This window comes from Schistocerca gregaria, chromosome 6 (genome assembly GCF_023897955.1).
Source record: "Schistocerca gregaria isolate iqSchGreg1 chromosome 6, iqSchGreg1.2, whole genome shotgun sequence".
NCBI classification, from domain to species: Eukaryota; Metazoa; Arthropoda; class Insecta; order Orthoptera; family Acrididae; genus Schistocerca; species Schistocerca gregaria.
The window spans coordinates 311531859-311552438 of record NC_064925.1 but is presented as its reverse complement, the minus strand read 5'-3'; the positions used below and the strand labels follow the sequence as shown (position 1 = coordinate 311552438).

At 43.5% G+C, this 20580-nt stretch overlaps 1 protein-coding gene across 1 annotated transcript in view; it reads right to left on the bottom strand.

Moving 5' to 3' along the window:
* The window catches only part of LOC126278382 (GTP-binding protein Rit2), a 138481-nt gene that overhangs the window by 108976 nt on the left and 8925 nt on the right, over positions 1-20580 (bottom strand). The window contains exon 2 of the mRNA XM_049978462.1: positions 2769-3017. Within this exon, the coding sequence (XP_049834419.1) occupies positions 2769-3017 (249 nt within the window). The remainder of the gene's footprint in view (positions 1-2768; positions 3018-20580) is intronic.

Sequence of the window (20580 nt, the reverse complement as noted above, 5' to 3'; positions counted from 1 at the left end):
GCAATTAAGTATTCAAGACACAAGTATGTGTTAAGTTTGTCCCAGACACTTTGATTTTCGAACAAAAGCAGCGACGCGTGGACACCCGCTCCAGCTTGATCCAAACTATGCAATCCGCGGATACTTCTTTTCTGGAAAATATCATCAAGAGCTATCACTCTTGGTGTTATCAATATGAACCTACCACAAAACGATGAAGTGCGGAAATTCACAGCAAGAGTCACCACTTCGATGACATAACCCGGAATTCAAACCGATGTGACGCGCGAGTTGATCATCATTCCAAAGAAGTAGTTTTCTGACAATTTCACTTGGTTGTATGAACGTTCTGTGCATTGTACTCGAAAGGGGGAACTCTCTGTAAAACACCAGAAGTATTAAACCCACCATCTTTTTTCATATTTTAACATGTTTTTAATAGGACGTTTCCTGATCTGATGCGTCATGGAGGGTACTTTGTTTACCACTATCATTTTCCGATGAGCTAGAGACCTGAAACTTTCAACATAGCTCAGAACTCTGTGACAATGTACTATTCATCCTCTTTCGTGTGTGGTGTAGGGTACTTTGTTTACCCACTGAGATAGACTCTTGAACTCAAGATCGAATACATTTTTATGTTGGTTACTAGTTTAAGCTACATGAGAGATCTTCAGATCATAAAAACATTGTTGATTAGTGTCATTGCATTAATAGCTCAACACACTGTTCTCTTTTTTGTGAAACGACAAATCCATACAGAATGCATGGGTAAATAAATTTACATCATTCATTACCAATCAAGTAGAAGGGAGGTCATAAAAGTAAGGCGTTATGCGGTTAGAAGCGACTGACACAGTTTAATTAGTATTTGTATTATCTGATAGCAGAGATCGTCAGTTGTTTAAATTGTGTCAGTCACTAACTTTTATCAGAACAATGCCTTAGTTTTGTGGCCTTCGCTATAATTGATTGGTTGTGAGCGATAAACATTTGTTGACCCGTTATAATAATTACACTAATCAAGAATGTTTTCATGATCGGAAGATGGTTCATGTGCAGCTGAAACTAGTAATAAAAATACAAATTTACTGACGATCATGATTTCGAGCATTTGCAGTTCTTAATATTAAAAATATTCTGACAGGATATTTGAGAAGACTGTTTTGTGTAACATCTCCTCTTATACGAAAAGTTTGTGATTATAACTGTAATATTTTTAACATAGCTGCACAACAGCAACGGTTTCACGTAATAAAATTATAAACAGCCGACCAGTTGCAATGGATAAAGAAATTCTTTACCTTTTTCGACAAATATAAATGTCTTTTTCAGAAGGTAGTAATTTTACATTAGTAAGGACTAATGTACCATCGCTGTTTTTACAATTGTCGGCATAGATCCATGTGTCAAAAATAAAATATAGCCCTAGAATTAGGGTTTGTGATGTAAATATAAAATATCTCATGGATATTGCAGAGCTCACAACCGACTATAACTATGGTAATTAACAAACTTCATAGCACATAGCGTCAACTCAGTCCTGTCGTTCTAGCTTTATGCATACCCGAACTGACGTCTCTCCTCACTCCCTAAGACATTTCTGTGGATGTTCTCTCTATGCGTAACTGGACACTGCATGTCAATAAACAGACGATAGGCACCTCCTGAATACCTCCGCGCAATTGAAGCGCCTCCTCCAGTGTTCGTCAAGTTACAGAGCTCCACCCTTGCTTCGGAGAGTTTTTCTTTTCTTCAGTAGCTGAAATATCTTCCAATTCTTCTTTACTGACCCAACTAATTGGAGCCAGTCGGCACTCGCACAAGGCTCCTTTCAGGAGCTGTAAAGCCTCTCTATTAAAATTTGGTGTCCAGTTACCCACTGAGCTGGCGGCCGTATACTTATTTGCTGATCGTGTACTGTTATCTGTGCAAATGTCTAACTCAGTGGTGCGTGTACCGGGTGATCAATATATAAATTTGAAAACTTAATAAACCAAGGAATAACGTAGGTAGAGAGGTAAAAATTGACACATATGCTTGGAATGACACGAGGTGTAATTAGAACAAAAAAAGTTCACAAAATGTCCGACAGATGGCCTTGGGCAGCAAAACGTCAGTGACTGCACATGACAATCGTGTATAAAAGGAGCTGTAATGAGAGAAACAGAAGCGCCAGCAGTCGCAGCATGTTGACGTTACCTGAAAAGGCGCTTTTAGTGAGGCTGTATTATCAGACGCGTGAAAGATCTCTTGCGCGCGTCGTTTGGTGATGATCGTGTGTTCAGCCACCACTTTCGTCATGCTTGGCCTCCCACGTCCCCAGACAGATTATTGGCTTTGGGGTTACCTGAAGTCGCAAGTGCATCGTGATCGACCGACACCTCTAGGGATGCTGAAAGACAACATCCGACGTCAATGCCTCACCATAACTCCGAAAATGCTTTACAGTGCTGTTCACGACATTATTCGTCGACTACAGCTATTTTTGAGGAGTGATGGTGGACATATTGAGCATTTCCTGTAAAGAACATCATCTTTGCTTTGTCTTACTTTGTTATGCTAATTATTGCTATTCTGATCAGATGAAGCGCCATCTGTCGGACATTTTTTGAACTTTGGTATTTTTTTGGTTCTATTAAAACCCCATATCATTCCAAGCGCGTGTGTCAATTTCTACCTCTCTATCTACATTATTCAGTTTTCAAACTAGTACTGCCTTTTTGATCAGCCGGTACATCCGAAAATGGAATGAAGACAACCGGAAAGCGGTTTTTGCGGCAGCTGACCTGTGGCTGGAGTTGCTGGAGGTGACGCTGTTGTTGGAGCGCGAGCGGCGGCTCTTGAGCGAGTCGCCGCGGTTGACGACGCCCTTGCCGGTGATGCTGAAGTGGCGTAGCCGGTAGTACTCCTCCTCGACGCCCGTGTTGGGCATCGAGGCGACGCGCGACCGCTGCTGCGGCAGGCTCAGGTACGTGGGCCGGCTGCTGCCCGCCGCCTTCACGCTCTGCGACCGGCTGTGGTGCGGCGACCCGTACCTGCCCACACACGCCACAACTGCACTTTCTGCTGCCTACCACTGGGCTCACACCGCAATATTCACTATGTTACACATCTGTCTGACGTCACACAAACCCCCACTGCTCAACTGCATATTTGTCACCAAGAATGTGAATGCTCACCTTGGCCAAGTAGTGGTTACTGAATCCGAAAACGAAATCAATTTTTTCCTATTGGGCTCACTTTTCGTGATACAGGATACTCTGTCTATAAAATACCTTGAAACTGTTGCGTATTTGTTACTTCGGCATTCCGTAATTAATTTATTTTTATTTATTTTTTGTGGATGTAATTGTTGTCGAACAGTCGAAGTATGTACAAGGAATTCCGTAAATGATACTCACTTCCGATATTCACCGCCTGGATACGAAGGAGGCCGGTAAGTCTTGCTCACATCGGTCTCAGCAGTGCGATAGCTCTGACGTTGTGAAGTGAGTTGCTGTTGGCTCGTGAAGGTTTGTGTTTCGTGTGAATTCAGAAGAAGAAAAAGAAGAATAAAGAATGCCCCGTACCTATATGAATAACTCAATGTCTGTGGTAAATTAATTCTGAAATCTCAAGAACAAAAACTTAATCCTCTTTTATAAAAATCCCACGTACATTATTTTCGGTGCAATGTTGGCGACCGAAACAAAAAAATGGAGCCCCCCCCCCCCCCCCGACATATTCTGTTTGACATGTATTATGCGCCTAACAAGCTGGTTAAAAGGATCACGTCACATGTCCGTTGGTGTCCCCATGACTTGCGAGGAACCGACGGATCGCACAACAGACTTATTTCTGTGCGCCAGCAACAGCTGTAATCACATCTAAAACAAATAAATTTATGCAATATCCTACATTATTGCAATGTTGTCCAATTACTGTTGGACCTTAACGAAGAGACGTTCCTGAGGCAAAGTATCACAGGAAATCAGGAAGAAAATATTATCATATATGTTTATTCACTTTTTTTGCTCTTATGCTGCTCATTAATTTGATTAATTTTTGTGCTGACACGTATAAAGCTATAATACATAGACTAACGTAAGCTTTTACAAAACTAGTATTAGAAGGAAACTGAGGCAGATACAGAATGTCTGATGTTATATCTGGATTCACTCACTTCTGCATATCTTTAGTGTAGTAAATCACTTATGTCGATAACATTGTAAACTGATTTTCTGTTCGTTGTTGCTTGTCTACAACGGTCAAAGAATTATCATATGGACATTAGTGTATTGTACAATGAAGAGTCAAATAAACTGGTACACTTGCCTACTATTGTGTAGGGCCCCCTCGAGCACGCAGAAGTGGCAATACGACGTGGCATGGACCCCAACAATGTCTGAAGTAGCGCTAGAGGGAACTGACATGATGAAACCTGCACGTTGCAAGTCGTCCGAGATATGCTCAATAATGTTCATGTCTGGGGAGTTTCGTGGCCATTGGAAATGTTTAAACTCAGTAGAGTGTTCCTGGAGCTACTCTGTATCAATTCTGGACGTGAGGGTGTCGCATTGTCCTGCTGGAGCTGCTGAAGTCCGTCGAAAATCACAACGGACCTGAAATTATTGATGCAAGTTATCAGACAGGTTCCTTACGTACGTCTCGTCTGTGAGAGTGTTGTCTAGACGTTTCAGTGGTCCCATATCACGTCAACTGCAATCGCCCCACACTATTATGAAGCCTCCACCAGCTTGAACGGTTCCCTGCTGAGATGCAGGGTCCATGGATTCATGAGGTTGTCTCCATACCCGTACACGTCCATCCACTCGATACAATTTGAAACGAGACTCGTCCAACCAGGCAACACGTATCCAGTCATCAACAGACCAACGTCGGTGTAGACAGGCCCAGGAGACGCCTAAGGCTTTGTGCCGTGCGCTCATCATTGGTACATGAGTGGGCCTTCGGCTCCGAAAGCCCATATCGATGATGGCGCTTGTTGATGGCACTTGTTGATGACCCAGCATTGAAATCTGTAGAATTTGCGGAAGAGTTGCATTTCTGTCACGTTCAACGATTCTCTTAAGTCGTCGTTGGCCCCGACCTTGCAGGATATTTTTCTGGCCGCAGTGATGTCAGAGATTTGATGTTTTACCGGATTCCTGATATTCACGATTGTTGTTGTTGTTGTTGTCGTCGTCTTCAGTCCAGAGACTGGTTTGTTGCATCTCTCCATGATACTATATCCTGTGCAAGCTTCTTCATTTCCAAGTAACAACTGCACACTACATTCTTCTGAATCTGCTTAGTGTATTCATCTCTTGGTCTCCCTCTACGATTTTTATCCTCCAGGCTGCCCCCCCCCCCCAGTACTAAATTGGTGATCCCTTGATGCCTCAGAATATGTCCTACCAACCGATCCCTTCATCTAGACAAATTGTGCCTCTAATTCCTCTTCTCCCCAATTCTATTCAGTAACTCCTCAGTAGTTACGTGATCTACTCATGTAATCGTCAGCATTCTTATGTAGCACCACATTTCGAAGGCTTCTATTCTCTTATTGTCTAAACTTTTTATCGTCCACGTTCCATAAGCATACATGGCTACGCTCCATACAAATACTTTGAGAAAAGACTTCCTGACACTTAAATCTACGAATTGTTAAATTTCTCTTCTTCAGAAACGCTTATCTTGCCATTGCCAGTCTATATTTTATATCCTCCCTACTTCAACCATCATCTGTTATTTTGCTCCCCAAATAGCAGAACTCATCTACTGCTTTAAGTGTTTCATTTCCTAATCTAATTCCCTCAGCATCACCTGATTTAATTTGGCCACATTCCATTATCCTCGTTTTGCTTTTGTTGATGTTCATCTCGGTACACTAGTGAAATGGTTGTACCGCAAAACCCCCACTTCATCGAAACCTCGGAGATGCGGCTGTGTCCCCCGATTATAACACCAAGTTCACACTCATTCAAATCTTGATAACCTGTCATTGTAGCATCTAACAACTGCGCCAGACACTTAGTTGTCTTACATAGGTTTTGCCGACCGTAGCGCCGTATTCTGCCTGTTTACATACCTCTGGATTTAAAGATGCATGCCTATGTCAGTTGCTTTGGCGCTTCAATATGTATTTGTATGTTTCGTCACAAGTTTTTTATTACCTTTTAAATTAATTTAAGTTACAGAGTTTTTGATTTATTCCAATTCACTTAAGATCTGTGGTAGGTAATTAGCATCCTTTTTTCTTAGAATATATTATTATTGAGGGTCTCCTTACTATGGATCTAAGGAACATAGAGTGTATCCAGTATAATGTTACATCATGCTGCCTTCTATTCATTTCTCATAGGAGATACATATGACGGCGTTCAAATGTAGTTATTCATAAGTACCTCCAGGAGTTGAGAAGATAATTGGTTGTAAGCTGCAAGATATGCAGAAAATACATCAGTGGATAGAGCATCTATCCAAGTTTTGAACTCACATTACAGGTACTCATTATGAGCAACGTTTGCGATGCTGCAAATGTCAATGTGTCCGTGCAGTCACTGAAGTCGCCAACTCGAACTGCCTGCGAAGCCAAAGCAGCAGCCCGCTTTGGAAATCTTTTGATTGTGTTGCCTGTCTGCAGATGCGAACTAATCCTATGCTACAACAATCAGCGGACGATTTGGCTACATGTTCTGACACCCCTGCCCAATACAACTACTGCATGGGGGGTGTCACGAATTAAAACTTGGAGGGGTACTCTATTCATCGATATACATCTTCCCGTATGTCTTGTGATTATCATACTCGTACAAACATTTTCTGGAAACCTAGACGCTTATGAGTGAAACTGCGTATAGGATCGCGTTAGATATTACTTTCGTGTTACTCTCGCTCATATTACGTAATCTCATTCCTTTACACACTAGTTGACAAAAATCATGGGATAGCGAGATGCACGTATACAGATGGTGGTAGTATCGCGTACACAAGACATAAAAGGGCTGTGCGTTGACGGAGTTGTCGTTTGCATTCTGGTGATTATTGTGAAATGCTTTTCCAACGTGATTATGGTCGCACGACGGGGACGCGGAATGGTAGTTGGAAGTAGACGCATGGGACTTTCTACTTCGGAAACTAACAGGGAATTAAATACACTCCCGGAAATTGAAATAAGAACACCGTGAATTCATTGTCCCGGGAAGGGAAACTTTATTGACACATTCCTGGGGTCTGATACATCACATGATCACACTGACAGAACCACAGGCACATAGACACAGGCAACAGAGCATGCACAATGTCGGCACTAGTATAGTGTATATCCACCTTTTGCAGCAATGCAGGCTGCTATCCTCCCATGGAGACGATCGTAGAGATGCTGGATGTAGTGCTGTGGAACGGCTTGCCATGCCATTTCCACCTGGCGCCTCAGTTGGACCAGCGTTCGTGCTGGACGTGTAGACCGCGTGAGACGACACTTCATCCAGTCCCAAACATGCTCAATGGGGGACAGATCCGGAGATCTTGCTGGCCAGGGTAGTTGACTTACACCTTATTGAGCACGTTGGGTGGCACGGGATACATGCGGACGTGCATTGTCCTGTTGGAACAGCAAGTTCCCTTGCCGGTCTAGGAATGGTAGAACGATGGGTTAGATGACGGTTTGGATGCACCGTGCACTATTCAGTGTCCCCTCGACGATCACCAGAGGTGTACGGCCAGTGTAGGAGATCGCTCCCCACACCATGATGCCGGGTGTTGGCCCTGTGTGCCTCGGTCGTATGCAGTCGTGATTGTGGCGCTCATCTGCACGGCGCCAAACACGCATACGACCATAACTGGCACCAAGGCAGAAGCGACTCTCATCGCTGAAGACGACACGTCTCCATTCATTCCTCCATTCACGCCTGTTGCGACACCACTGGAGGCGGGCTGCACGATGTTGGGGCGTGAGCGTAAGACGGCCTAACGGTGTGCGGGACCGTAGCCCAGCTTCATGGAGACGGTTGCAAATGGTCCTCGCCGATACCCCAGGATCCACAGTGTCCCTAATTTGCTGGGAAGTGGCGGTGCGGTCCCCTATGGCACTGCGTAGGATCCTACGGTCTTGGCGTGCATCCGTGCGTCGCTGCGGTCCGGTCCCAGGTCGACGGGCACGTGCACCTTCCGCCGACCACTGGCGACAACATCGATGTACGGTGGAGACCTCACGCCCCACGTGTTGAGCAATTCGGCGGTATGTCCACCCGGCCTCCCGCATGCCCACTATACGCCCTCGCTCAAAGTCCGTCAACTGCACATACGGTTCACGTCCACGCTGTCGCGGCATGCTACCAGTGTTAAAGACTGTGATGGAGCTCCGTATGCCACGGCAAACTGGCTGACACTGACGGCGGCGGTGCACAAATGCTGCGCAGCTAGCGCCATTCGACGGCCTACACCGCGGTTCCTGGTGTGTCCGCTGTGCCGTGTGTGTGATCATTGCTTTTACAGCCCTCTCTCAGTGCCCGGAGCAAATATGGTGGGTCTGACACACCGGTGTCAATGTGTTCTTTTTTCCATTTCCAGGAGTGTATTTCGCAACCCACAGTGTCAAGAGTGTTCCGAGAATACCAAATTTCAGGCATTGCCACTCAGTACGGGCAACGCAGTGGCCGACGGCCTTCACTTAACGACCCAGAGCAGTGGCGTTTGCTCAGAGTTGTCAGTGCTGACAGACAAGCAACACTGCTTGAAAAATTCGCAGAAATCAATGTGTCCATTAGTACAGTGCGGCGAAATTTGGCCTTAATTTGCTCCCACAGCTACGTCGCCGGCAGCGTGTTTCCTGAGCTCGTGACAATATCATTTCGACCCTAGACGATTGGAAAATCATGGCCTGGTGAGATGAGTTCCGATTTCAGTTGGAACTGTTGACTGTACGGTTCGAGTGTGGCGCAGAGCTCACAAAGCTATGGACCCGAGTTGTCAACAAGGCATCGTGCAAGCTGGAGGTAGTTCCAACATGGAGTGGACTGAGCCGATCATTGACAGGAAATGGTTACGTTAGGCTACTTGGTGACCATTTGGACTTCATGTTCCCAAACAATTATAGAATTTCTATGGGTGACAATGCGCCATGTCACTGGGGCAAAACTCTTCGCTATTGGTTTGAAGAACATTCTGAACAATTCGAGCAAATGATTTGGCCACCCAGATCGCTAGAAAGGAATCCCATCGAACATTTTATGGGGCATAATCGAGAGTTCAGTTCGTGCACAGAATCCTGCACCGGCAGTAGTTTCGCAATTATGGACGGCTACAGACGTCGAGTTACTCTACTACACCGACCAAATGGACGTCTGTCACGATGTTAGGAGGTATCCCACGGCTTTTGTCATCTAAGCGTAATACATGTGAACAGTGGCAGCCGCGGTGCGTGTCCAGGCACCTTTCACATGAGGGCAGTTTTGTGACGGGTGAATTTAAAGGAGGAGGGGAAAAGAAAAAGGGAAGAGCTGCAGCCAAGAGGCAGGGAGAGGAATGAGAAAAGACGATAGATCCTCTAAAATCTTAAGTGGGTGGAGGTGTATAAACGGAAGTCACAGATGATTCAGACTGCACTGAGGTGAACAACAGTTCCACAGTACGTTCCTATTCCTGGTAGGGAGAGGCTTGTCTTTTGCTTTTAACTATTGGGTGGAGTGAGTCTTGTTATGACAAGTGAGATAACGCAGCGAAATCGTATTTTGAGTTCGTTGTTTTGCTTGTTACGGCTTTGCGCTGATCGGCAATGTAACAATAAGTACCGAATCACGACACAGTTGGAAACAATGCGACTTGAACTGCGTGCTCCTCCGCGCTTTGAACTGTATCATCAGAAAAACAGCTAATAAGATTTGTTCCTGCAATGTCGTGTTAATATCCATAAACTAACAAACAGGCTCAGTGGCGATGATTCTTGTTACGTCACCGCATGTGATCTGTGGAAGCCATTTGACTGTAAATGACGATATGCTTTTCAAGTAAATCAGAATATTGGGGTATCACAGATAATTTGTAGAGCTGTTTAAGTCATAACTAACAGGATACAGAGGATATAATTGGGAAAGAGTCCTGTGTTATGCTATTAGTCTTCATCAAAGTGGGAACTCCCATAAGTTTCCGTTTAAGGGCCTTTATTTTTCTTTCATATATCTGATATTTCAACAGCTGCACTGATTTATCAGCGTTAGTTTTATTTCGTTGCAGACGTTACAGATATTTGCAATACACAGGAAGTATAATCGTTTCAATCGTAAGAGAGGGTGTGGGCCAATTGTGCCCTCCCCCCTCTTCTTCCTAGAATTGGGAGCAGACAGGTTTTACTTACTACAGAATTTCCACACACTTTTCGAAAAGATTTTCCGTGATTCCGGTGCCCCTCTCGTGTAGCCAGTTTTAGTATTTCGTGGCTGACGCTGAACGCCATGAGTCAATACTGTGTCTTCAATGGTTGCTGTGTAACTTACGTTTGCTTGGCAGTTTCAGATTCTAGCCTCCTAGCCCTCCTCCCCTCTCCCTCCCACTGGATAAATTTCTCTAGACGTCCATGTTTTCCACCCTGTTCACTGCTGCTGCGAAACTTTGAAAAATAAAATGTGAGAGCACGCAGTATAAAGCAACTGACAGAGTTAAATTGTTGGCATTGAAACTTGATACAGTGTTCATTTGGGAGGAGGATAAAATAAAGCTGATGAACCACCGAAATAAAATACGTGTTCGCAATTCGAAGATCGCTGATGGAAAAATAGCTGGAATACCTCGCTAACATTCATTTCGTAACTCAATATACGGTTGCTGATCCAGGCAAGCTAAGCCTTCTATGTCAATTACACACACCGTCTCATTCCACCCGCTTCTCAAATTTTAAATGCTTATTTTAAGTGACCACATTACGTAAATTCTGTTCATGTAGCTGTACTGTAAATTTGGGTGCAAGGGTTTACTCGGAGACAGCTGTTGGAACATGACCTATCGCAAATTAGCGGCGAAGATGGTACAGAATGATCCCTATTGTGTGAACAGTGACTCACAGTTTTCCGCCAACTAATAACAGCCAATGTCCACTGCAAGAGGAAAGTTTGCAAGCTATTCTGATGGCGAACGGAGGTTGTTGCGCCAGGGAGAGTCTATTAATAGAGACGGCAGTTTCTAAAACAGAGTCGCCTTGCGAGACTCACAGCTTCATTCTGCAGCTTTTTCGAAACGACATCTGTCGAAACAGGAATCAGGGAGAACGGATTTTTTTATATCCCCCCGAGCTCTCGGAATAGTTTTATCGGCGATCGGAATGACACATTGACAGCGTGCCAAGTGGGGAGCCCCATTTGTGAATAGCCCGCCCTGTGTTTCGTTGCAAGTTTTGGCACTGAATCACCGCTAATTTGTTTCCGTGCCGCGGCGTAGCGAGATTTAACACTGCGATGACGCGTCGCTGCAAACCACCTAGCTGCTGACGTCATCGGTACTGTAAGAAAACACACGCGTGGGAGAGGTAATTGAATGAAAAGGAAGAAAATGGCGGCGTTGGAGTCGTCAAATAACTCTATGATCGCATCTGTGACTTGGCGTTGAGCGTTACGAAATATATAACCCTATTAGTCTCCCAGTAAATAATGTATATAGAACATTGTCTACATAAAGCGTGTTGGGGAATTTCCATTACAAACTTCTAGGACTTGTAGAGAGGAGTGAGTACATAATATTTTGAATAGGAACCCATGTCCGGGAACCACCGTTACGGTTTTACGACGGAACTCTGACACTTCTGCTTCAGGAATTGAGTTAGATGTGACGCAGTACAGTTATTAGGTAACAGTTCCAAAGGCAACGTTACGAAACATCAATTTACCGCTTAAGCACATTTGTTTGCATTAATACTATACTTAAAGTGCGCTCGGTTGTTTTTTGTTTCGGGATAATGCAAAATATGTGCTTCAATCATAAACGAATGTTTCGTTATATTTCCTGTAAGACTGGTACGTAATAATTCGTCTGCATCACTCCTAATTCGGTTCCTCAAGCCTACGTTTCCGGACACGGGTTCCTATTCCAAAATCCGGCCGCTGTGGAGAAGCGGTTCTAGGCGCGTCAGTCTGGAAACGTGCGACCGCTACAGTAGCAGGTTCGAATGCTACCTTGGACATGGATGTGTGTGATGTCCTTAGGTTAGTTAGGTTTAAGTAGTTCTAAGTTCTAGGGGACTGATGACCTCAGATGTTAAGTCCCATAGTGTTCAGAGCCATTTGGCCCATTTTTCTATTCAAAATCTCATGCACTCACTCCCCTCTACAAGTACTATAAGTTTGTGACAGGAATTTCCGAACACCCGGTATTTGAGAATGATCCTCGTTATGCAGCAGAAGTCTCAATGGCAAACTGATTGCTATGAGAAGTGAAATATCACTTGCAAAATATCTAAGTCTGAAGTAGAAATCAGCTTGTCAATGTTGTGAAAGGACGATAATGTTTGGGACAACCGGATGCAGTGACTTCTTGTATTAACTAATGCAATTTCTCACATAATAAGCAGTCTTCAACATTGCAGTTTCGAAAAAAACATTACAGTAATTAATAGCGTCAACAGCTCTTTGCGTCAGCTAAAGTATGGGAACCATTATGTTCTCGAAGAGGACAACTGAAAATACGTGAAACAAACAGTAATCAGAAAACTACTACCAATAGCACTATACGATTATCAGAGAAATCACGTAAAAATGTATCGGCGAACAGTTATATTTTCAAAGATAGCGCTGTTACCGATCGTTATTTAAATCGTTTCGCTGGCTGATAAAAACGTAAAATGTAGTGGGCAGAAATCAAACATTCCATTGTCAGATGACGCGGAAAATTAAATTTGGTTGGCCGCAGGGGAATTTGAAACGTAGTGCTCCCGAAACCGTGGGGACTATTGGCCTCTAGTGGCTTATTACCGAGTAAAATGTCCGGATTGTAGTTCTAATCACTTTGGTGACGCTATCGTACTGAGAATACCTGCGCGCTAGTGTAGATGCATGTGATTCCACCTAAGCGTCGTGTTAGTAAAGAACACGAGCCAATGATTCACGTTAAGTCTTGTCTCTGCGACCTTGACAAGGGCACTGTACACAACAGTATCCACCAAAAATATCCAGACACAATTGCATAATGCGCACTTGACTACTAGATGTCACAAGCGGCGTACTCGCCAATATAAAAGGAGGTGGAGTGTACTGTGTTGTCAATACCAAAGCGGTAACAGCAGAGTGGGTAGGTTAGGAGTGCTGTGTGACTTTGAACCTGACTGATCATTGGTACCAACTGATTAACATATCCATCAGGGACAATTAAACCCTCCTAAAGCTGAACAAGTCGATTGTCGGTGATCTGATTGCGAAATCAAAACGCGAAGGAACAACCACAGCTAGACGTCACGTAGGCCTACTGACGGACGGACACCGTCGAACATCGGGGCGGAAGGAGTCACTCGCGAACTACGAAGCCATCAGTCTAGCTAGCATGATGACTGCGCGTGGCGAGTTAAAAAGAATGGAATATAATGATCAATTAGTCCCTCATAAGTCACACATTTCCTTAGCGATGCTAAGCGATGATTGAGATGATGAAAAGAGCTACAGTGGTGACTGGAAACGACGGATTTGGAGTGATCACTCATACTCTATCCTGTGGCAATATGGTGAAAGGGTTTGGGTTTGGCGAATGCCTTCAAAACGTTACGTGTCATCAAGTGTCGAGAATACAGTGTTGTATACAGCAGGTGGCTTTACAATACGGGGATGTTTTTCGTGTTTACGATGTCGCCTCCTTACTGAGCTTAAGAGAACGCCAGATGCGGAATATCCTTGGGATGAGTTGCAACGTCGACTTTTCTCTAGATACCAGCGTCCAGCAACACAATTGTCTCTTGTTTCGGCTCTTGAGGAGGAATGGCCAGCTATTTCTCCAAAACATTCAGATGTCTCATTGAAATTGTCCCAGGCAGAGTTCACGACTACATAAAGGCGAAGAGTGGATCACTGCCTATTAATGTCCACTAACACGTGTCCGGATACTTTTGAACATATAACATATGCGTGCAGGTATACCGGTAAAGGAAGCGGTGTTAGCTTCAAAATGCGACTTTGTAAAGAAAATACTTCATATGAGGAAGTTGTCCCATACAAAATGCATTTGAGATTAGTACTGTAGCAATGAAACAGATACACCATTTCAAAACGGTTTCGTGGAAAAATAAACTGCAGGGAAGTGGCTACTAACTCACTAAAACTACCCTTTATTTATATGTTTGTCATGTGGCGCTATAGCAATGTCACATTTGGGCCTAAGCTAAGGTTCGGACAACACGTAGTGAAGTGCCGATAAGGACAGAAAGCATTTTTTCCATTGCTACTTCGGCAGCGAAAGAATGGATGACAGCCAAGGTGCAGAGGATATAAAATGTAGACGGCCGATTTAGTCCGACAACATTCATTATTCCTGCCTGACTTTTGCTGATATGCGTACTATAACCTTTTCCAAATACACTAGCCATTCCTTTCAACTGACCTACGCTCTTCACCATCTCTGTCAGAATTACAATATCTCTGGTGAAACTAAAAGTTACGAGTTAAATACTGACAAAATTGCAAAAAAATATTTCCGAAGGATATACACAACAAATGTAGTGATATATGAAATTTCGGAAATACAGTTGCCGAGCGTGGTATTTCGGTAATTAAAACTAAATTTTAAAGTGTGTTCAATTGTTTTAGAATTACGGCGTGATAGTTTGAAACTGTTTACCGGATGGCAAAATATCACCTCTTTCAATAACATTAGTAACTCCGCTCCTAATTAAAATAAGGAACAGATTTTTGACCAGCTTAAAGTCATTATAGGGATCCGTATAGCACAAAAATTTTGGATTTTTTACGTGTTACTTTCACTATTCTTCACGTAATCGTTCGCTGGGCGCTGACATTTTGTTTGTGTTTGTTTCATCCATTTCGCGGAGTTAATATTATGTAAGTTGCTACGATCCTTGGTTAAGTGTTGCGTGATACTAAACAATGTCAGCAGCAAATTCGCCAAATGTTATTCAGTGGGGAAGTTCGACGTCGCTCTCTGGGCCCACAGGATTGCCGTACGAGCTCAGACGAAAAAATTAATTGTTCGGCACGTTCTTATACTGTCAACAATTGTTCTTCATAACGACCCCAATCAATTCCTACCACGGTAAAGCGAGAGGAGAAGATGACTGATTGTCTTCAGCGCCGCAATCTCGAAATGGGCATGCCAATTAGGCTGTCACCTCATTAATGCCACTGCAATTCAGTATAATTGGTATGCGTTCAAACTGAAGGCCTAATATTTTTGTTGTGTTAGTAGCAAGTACGAAGTTTGACTAGAAGATGTAATTACAGGATAATTATAAGCTTAGCGACTTGTTTCTCCTAATGAAATCATCCAGGTGACTGCTTTGATTTTGACGCGTTAGCCATCTGAACATTACGGGTCACATTGAACTCAGATCAATTCGTATTAGGGATTCTGAAATGGTAAAGATGAAAAGACGATGTGTTCTTGCATCTTAGTATGTAATGTGTTCACAATTTGAATGAAATGGATTATGTCTTTAAGAGACGGTTTAATATGAACATCAATAACAGTAAGACAAAATGATATAATGTAAAAAAAAAGTGAACCAGGTAATGGACAGGGAATTAGATGAGGAACTGAGACAGTAAAAGTAGTATATGAGTCGTTCTATTTAGGCAGGAAAATAGCTGATGATGGCCGAAGTTAGGAAGATATAAATGCGAACAAGCAACAGCAAGAAAAGCATATATCAGAAAGGCGAGTTTGTTAACATGTAATATAAATTTAAATATTACGAAGTCTTTTCTGAAGGTATTTGTTGTCTATATAACCTTGTATGGAAGTGAAACATGGACGACAGGCAATTTACACAAGAACGGGATAAAAAGTTCGTAATATAATACTACAGAGCAATGCTGAAGATTACATAGGTAGACCAAATAACAAATAAGGAGCACTGAGTCGATCAGGGGAAAAATGAAATCTGTGGCACATTTGATTTAAAGAAGGGATCGGTTGAAAGGACACATTTCGAAGCATCAAGGGTCTGTCAGTTTGATAATGGAAGGAAGTAGGGCGGGTAAAAATATTAAAGGTGGAATGAGGAATGAATGCAGAAGGAAGGTTGAAATGGATGCTGGTTACAGTAAGTGTGCAGAGAAAAAGAGGCTCGTTTAGGATATAGTAGCATGGAGAGCTGCATAAAACCAGTTTTCAGTCTGAAGAGTACAATAGCAACAATAAGCTCAATAGAAAAAGATTCTCGCACGTCAAAAATTCGGTAACGCCGTCAGTAAATGCATTTTTGTAAACATTCTGTATGTTGTCTTAAAAATTTGTCGCCGACCATAAAACTAAAATAAGACATAGTACAGCTCTTCCAGAACGCATTGGTGCCTGTTTCATCTTTGCACACTGAATGGCTTGTGAGTTTGAGCGAGTTAAATAAAGTGTATGATTACGAGTGTGTTCCGTATGCCACGTGGCAACTTCCCCGCGCTTCCATGTGCTTCTGCCGAAATGTTAAGTAATTCTGAAAGAGGTATAATTTAAATTAGACTGTATCGTTTTTCAGTCCACATCTACGGTGGCCAGCCACCATCGTCGCGGATTAAATAATGAAATCATTGGTTCTTTTGATCTGACGTGAGTCCTCAGTCTCGTTATGAGATGACGTCACCGGCCGGAGAAACTCGGGCGCTGACAGAGTTATCAGCTGTGAGGCGGCCCTAGGCGCGCACGTGCTGGCTCACGTGTGGCGTGCGCTTTGGGAAGGGTGACTCAGACGCGCTGGCGCTTCGCCACGCGGCCACGTGGGGCGCTGGCATCGCGCCCGCCGCTACTGGGAAGCGAAACCGCGACCACGCCGCGGGCTCAGCGCCACCTCTGCCGCTTCCCAGGAATTACGACGCTCTAAATCTCGCGCCAAATTACATCTCTGAAGTGGGGACGGGGCTGTGCCGCAGCTTTCAGTAGCATTCATCACGGCTGTATTTCAGGTAGACACTTTACGGGCTAATATTTTTCTTTTACAAAAAAGCTAGCCATGTGTTATATTTTGGTTGTAGAAGTCCATCAGCTTTCTCTGTTTAGGTTTTTGTTTGAACCTACAGGAATTTAAGAGCGAAAGTCCCGTCCTCAGAGCTCACAGACTTAATTGAGGCTTTTCACCATGGCTTCGTCAGTTACTTGCACTTGGAAGAGGATAAAATGGCATATAAATGGAAAAGACACGAGAACTTCGATGCTAAATATATAAAATCGCTCCAATGTAATGAGCCCATGTTACTGAAGCTTTAGTGCATCAATATGTTGCAGCATTATGTGTGTACTTCTTTATTTATTTAGCATATAGCTTACATAATTATATTTTACAAGTACACATAATTAAGTTGATATGAAGTAAGATACAGTCTAATCATAACAAGCACACACATCTATCAATATCTACGTCTCGGTAATAATGAAAGCTGGAGAACCAGCAGCAGCTAAAATAAGTTGAGAAATCCATTTTCTATCTAAGGTGGATATCCCAAGAATACAGTCAGTTAACCGCAGGTGTTGCTCGACGAAGTCTTTCCAAGTTCCAAAGAATTTTCTTTTTCCACAATCGAGCAAAACGTTCTGTAGTGTTCGTTCGCAGTCGCACATGTCATTATCGACGACTACCTACGTGTGTTTCGTTGCTTTCGTCGCAAAGTGACCAGTCCTGATGCGTTGGGGGAGTTCCATATTTTTGTTGGTTGGTCAGCACTCGGTGGTTGAATGGTTGGATACATTTTACCTAATTTCTTACGGCTATGGAAGGACGTCCTCTGATTTCTCCGTTCAACTCTTAGGAAAAAATGGTTCAAATGGCTCTGAGCACTATGTGACTTAACAGCGGAGGTCATCAGTCCTTTAGAACTTGGAACTACTTAAACCTAACTAACCTAAGGACATCAGACACATCCATGCCCGAGGCAGGATTCGAAACTGCGACCGTAGTGGTGGCGCGGTTCCAGACTGAAGCGCCTAGAACCTCCTTGTCACACTTTTGTACAATGCTGCCCCACACATATTCTTGATTCTGCGATGGATGTCTACCTGTGTTGTCCTTCGGCAACCAAGAAAAGAAGAACAGCATGTTGGTCCTGTTTGGACGGATTAGGTAATAACGTCACCATAGTTCAGGTTTTCATATTTATCGTACGTACGTCGGAAAGACACGAATTCCACAATAATTCCTTGGCTGCATGTCGGTGCTCATGTACCCGGATCGGAGTCGCGCTACTTTGCATATACGCTGTAGCAACGCCCTCAAACGGAAACTTTTTGATCGCCCCTTATACTAACACTTTTGCTAACTAAACACATATTTCACTTGACAGACTTGCCAGGTCATGAGAGACCAGTTATGCACGTCCTGACAGTCTTCACACTTAAACGTAGCGTCTTCTCCAGTGTGTGAAACACCATAAAACTGCACGGCGATCGAAGCCTTTTTCCTTGTTAGTCTACGGGCTCGTAGCGGTAAGTAAGCCAGTTAGAACTTTTTCTCCGTCTCTAATGACTTCGCTGACGACGAGGCGTTACACTCTAACCTTCCTTCCTTCTTACTAGTACGTTTGGACACCACACTGAATAGTGACCACCACTGCTCCCCCCTCCCCCTCTCAATGGGTAGAAATCTCAGTTTCAAATACTGTGGACCAACTCCATTTAACGCGATAACTTGACAGCCAGTTTCAATGTTCTGACGTAAAAGCGCGGGACACGTGTGCACTGGCGAGACCGGGCGCCAAGCTATTGTGTTTGCCGCCTGTCCAAACCTTTCTGCGAAGTGCACAAACGACGAGGTGCACTTGTGGCTTAGTTTGTTTTCCATCCGACGAAAATAGCCCGGGGAACAGCTTTGTTCTCTAAAGTAAGGTGTCACCCCCGCGTCCGACCGGGCCTCGTTGCGAGAAGCGGGTCGCAGAAACATTTAGGCCCGCAGGTTCCGCTGTTTGTGTTCTATTTCGCGGCTACACGTATCTGCAGTGCACGGCCAGCAACGCCGGCCACCGACAAGCGCTTGACTCGCCTCTATACAGCGGCCAACTCTCTGTGTTTACTTTGGGAGCGGTCCCCCAACCCTCCCCACATAAGCTGTCCGTGTCTTTGAAATCTAGAACAGCGAACTCTGTTGTAACCCCGAAATCCCGAGGTATCAGCATGATGTGAAAATTCACAATTTTCTTATCCATCTTTTTTTATTGCATAATCCATATTTCTTTATTGGTTTGGTCTACTGACGACCACTTGAAATAACTAACATCTTCTTCCATTTTTTTTCTTTTCAGTAGTTTTTTAATCTTTCCCTTGATTGGTCTATTCCTATTTCTGTCCATATTGCGCCTGTATTTTTCTTTGTGTTCTCGTGGAAGCCCTCCAAGTTTTTTGGCTGTATTTAATGAAAGGCACTATGCAGCATGAAGACATTCTGGTCTATTTACAGTGTTGTAGTGCTGAAGTTTTGCATTTACAGGTAAATATTTTTCGTTATACAGGACTTTTGGTAATAGAAAAGCCACTTCCATTTTCCTCGCTCCTGCTAAGTTAGTTTCTTTGTCCAAAGCAACTGGTTTTAGTATTTCTTCTAGACATTTAAAATTTGTAGCCTTCTTTATTCTTCCATGATCAATTTCCATGTATTTCGGTGCCTCCTTCGCATCTGTCATGTGCTCTGTTTTATTCAAAAAGTATACATAGGCCTGCTGTTGAAGCTGTCTCTTGTTGGAGATTTAGCTACATTGTTGCATATGATATAGGTTCAGCTAAGATGGTAAGATCGTCTGCATAAACCGAACAATCACCATTTTTTTTAAATTCCATCTTCTTCTGGTCTTTTCTTCTGCTCCCTGATTACTTTTTCTAGCATATAACTAAACAGCAGTGAGGACATTCCACATCCTTGCCTTACACCAGTTTTGATCGCAAAAGCTTTGGAAGTTTCACGTAAGAACTTAATTTTCCATTTTCTATTTATTAGTGTATCTTTTACGATTGTTACTGATTTGATGCCAACTCCAAATTCTTTTAAGGTGTTGAGTAACGTATTATCGTGGTACGATTGGGGCAATAACCTTTCAAGCGCACTACGACACGTGTCTTATAGGAGGTTTACTGCAAATTTGGAATGAAACAAACAGAAATAAAATGTCATAGCGTGTAGGCTTTCACGCCCGGCGTCTTCAGTAATTAAAACTTCCGGGCTAAGAGGCTGTGGTCCAATAGTAGAAAAACTTCTCCCTGACTTTTCGTTGCCAGCTGCGGGCAACATCATCTGAGATGAGTCTACGACTGGCTGCTAGGCCGTGGAGGTCCTGTTTATATAAAGCGTGTAGAGGGCGCCACCACTCGTCACGTGTTGTCCACAGTAAAACTATCTCTGGCTGCCGTCATTACTCTCGATCGAAGGTAATCGATGGTCACATCTTTGGTACAAAGTAGGTCGCCATATCTTCTTTCCTGTTAAAATTATTGTGGTGTTTA